A 2,544-nucleotide genomic window follows, 5' to 3' on the forward strand; every position below is an offset into this window, starting at 1 on the left:
TGCCGGTGCCCCTCACTCCTGACCAGCAGCCCATTGCTATGTAGCCAACTACCAGTCCCCTGCCTAACCCCCCCACCCCAATTCATCCTCCCACATTCCCACACAGTGAGCGCCTTCTCCAGCCGATCCCACCGCACACACCAATTGCCCCCAACGTACCTCGTGGCTGGAGAGCCGGGGTCAGCTCGTAGCTGCAGGTGGGGCTGGGGGCTGGGGTGTGTGTGGGGGGGTCTGAGCCCAGGACCAGCACGTGGCAGCCCCTCTGCTGCAGGACGGGGCAGGAACGAGTGAACGAGAAAGGGTGAAGAGAAGGAGAGGAAATGGTGACAGACCTGGAAGGAAGTGGCACCCTGCGGCAGCTGGGAGAGAAATGATTAGCTGCTCAGTTCCCTATTTGGGGGGTGGGTGGAAGGGGGGTGGCAGAAAAGGGGCCTGGGGGGATTTGGGCCCAGACATTCAGAGGAGACGGCTGGGAGTGGGGGTGGGGTATTTAGGAGAGGAAATAGGGGGGCTGTGGAATAGGCTATGGGACACGGGGCCTGTCCCCTCTAGGGGGCACCAGCTCCCATCCGGCCCCAGCACAGGGCCTGGCTGGCTTGGGGGGCAGGAAATGGGGAAGGGGCCTGTCCCCTCTAGGGGGCACCAGCTCCCATCCGGCCCCACGGCAGGGACTGGCTGGCTCGGGGGGGGGCAGGGAATGGGGCAGGGGGCCTCTCCCCCCAGGGGGCCGTGTTTGCGTCTAGGCACAGATCACAGACCCAGCCGTCCAGTCAAGAGCGAGAATCTTTATTGCGCGAGCCGGCCCTGGCCCATTCGTGCCACATGCCGGCCACCGAACGCCGAGCCCCCGGGGCGTGTCCTGGGCAGCCGCAGCAAACCAGACGGGGTGTGTCACGGAGTCCCCGGGCGATGCGCTGGAACTGCTCCCCACAAAGCCAGGCAGGACTCTGGGGAAGTCTCCTCTCTATGAGCAGACTGTCTTCAGGGCAAGAAGCTCACACGGCTTCACCTTCCTGGGTCTGACCCCGGAGCATCCAGCATCCCCTGCCCCTCCGTGCGCTTCCCACAGCGAGTCCTCCCAGACGGGGTCCTGGGGGAGCCAGAGGGTCCTGCACCCCCACTTCGCAGTCAGACGTGACTCTCAGCCAGCCAGTAACACAGAGGTTTATTAGACAACAGGAGCACGGTCTAAAACAGAGCTTGTAGGTACAACCAGGACCCCTCAGTCAGGTCCAACTTGGGGAGTGGGGAGCCCAGACTCCGGCCCTGGGGCTCCCTCCGTTTCCCCAGCCAGCTCCACACTGAAACTCCCTCCAGCCCCTCCTCTGCCTTTGTCTCTTTCCCTGGGCCAGGAGGTCACCTGATCTCTTTGTTCTCCAACACCTTCAGCAGGAGGGGGCCCAGGCCATCAGTTACCAGGAGACAGGGCGTCGGCCATTCTCTGTGCAGACACCATCACACCTGCCCTCCAGGGCTCTGCAACAATCCCACCCCCTGATCCCACCACCTAGAGACTTAAGAAATGCAAAGGGGAAACTGAGGCACGCACACAGTATTCAGAGAAAACATTAAGAACATTCCCACTTCGTCACAGGGGGTGAACGAGGGACACACTGGAACCCCCCAGGGGGTGTTAACGGAGCCAGGAGCTTTGGCCACTTGTCCATAGCCCTGCAAACCGGCCGCTGGCAGAAATTCCCCGTGTCCCATAGAGCGGCCCCTCTGTGCCCGATGGCGGGCAGGGGAGGCGAGGGGGTGCAGGCCCAGCTGAGCCCCCTGGCAGGAGAGAAGTAACAGTGGAGGGCGCAAAGAGAGCCCCATGCCAGGGGACAGTGTGTGGGGGGGTCTCAGCGGGCTTGTGGGGCCCCCCCAATTTTCAAAGTTTCCCCCCAAAATCTCAGCTCTGCCCCAACATCCATGGGGTGAATCCTGCTTCTTGGGGCGGGGGTCGCCTCCTGATCCCCCCCCCGTGCCGGTGCTCACGGCCCCCTCCCCCCTCCACGTCGGAAGAAGTCGGAGATGTCCTGCAGGGTGACGTGGGGCTGGGCTCCCCAGGCCGGCGCCTCGGCGTCCCACAAGGCCGTGCTGCTGCCGGCGCTCTCTGGCGCCCCCGAGTGGATGCCGCTGGAGGTGCCGCTCCCCGAGCCGCCGGCGGGCCCCCGGTACCAGTCCTCGGCGCTGGGCGGGGGGCGCGGGATCCACAGGTCGCCCGTCTCCGCCTGGGGGGCTCCGTCCGGTTGGGGCGGCGGCGCCGGCTCGATCCACAGCGTCCCGCCCCGGCGCCACACGCTGGGCACCCCCCGGGCCCGGGCCCCCCGGAAGAGCCGCTCGCCCAGCAGGGCCGAGATCACCACGAACAGGCCGGCCACCCCGGCCAGCGCCACCATGGGCACCAGGCAGGCGGTGCAGGGCGGGGCGGGGGGCGGCGAAGGGGGCGGGAGCTGGGGGCTGGGGGGCAGAGACGGGGGCATCATCGGCGGTTGGCTGTGGAGAGAGAGAGAGATGGGGAGATAAATGGGGGGTTCCTGGGGGGGGGGGGGGGGG

At 66.3% G+C, this 2,544-nt stretch overlaps 1 protein-coding gene across 1 annotated transcript; it reads right to left on the reverse strand.

The window, feature by feature from the left end:
* Positions 1–1,979: 1,979 nt before the first annotated feature.
* LOC113409053 (transmembrane protein C16orf54-like) lies at positions 1,980–2,474 on the reverse strand. Its single transcript, XM_026662618.1, has one exon. It carries the CDS (start codon positions 2,472–2,474, stop codon positions 1,980–1,982), a length of 495 nt encoding a protein of 164 aa, XP_026518403.1.
* Between the last annotated feature and the right edge of the window lie 70 nt (positions 2,475–2,544).

This window comes from Terrapene carolina, unplaced genomic scaffold (genome assembly GCF_002925995.2).
Source record: "Terrapene carolina triunguis isolate 2854851 unplaced genomic scaffold, T_m_triunguis-2.0 Scaffold28807, whole genome shotgun sequence".
In the NCBI taxonomy this organism is placed as follows: domain Eukaryota; kingdom Metazoa; phylum Chordata; order Testudines; family Emydidae; genus Terrapene; species Terrapene triunguis.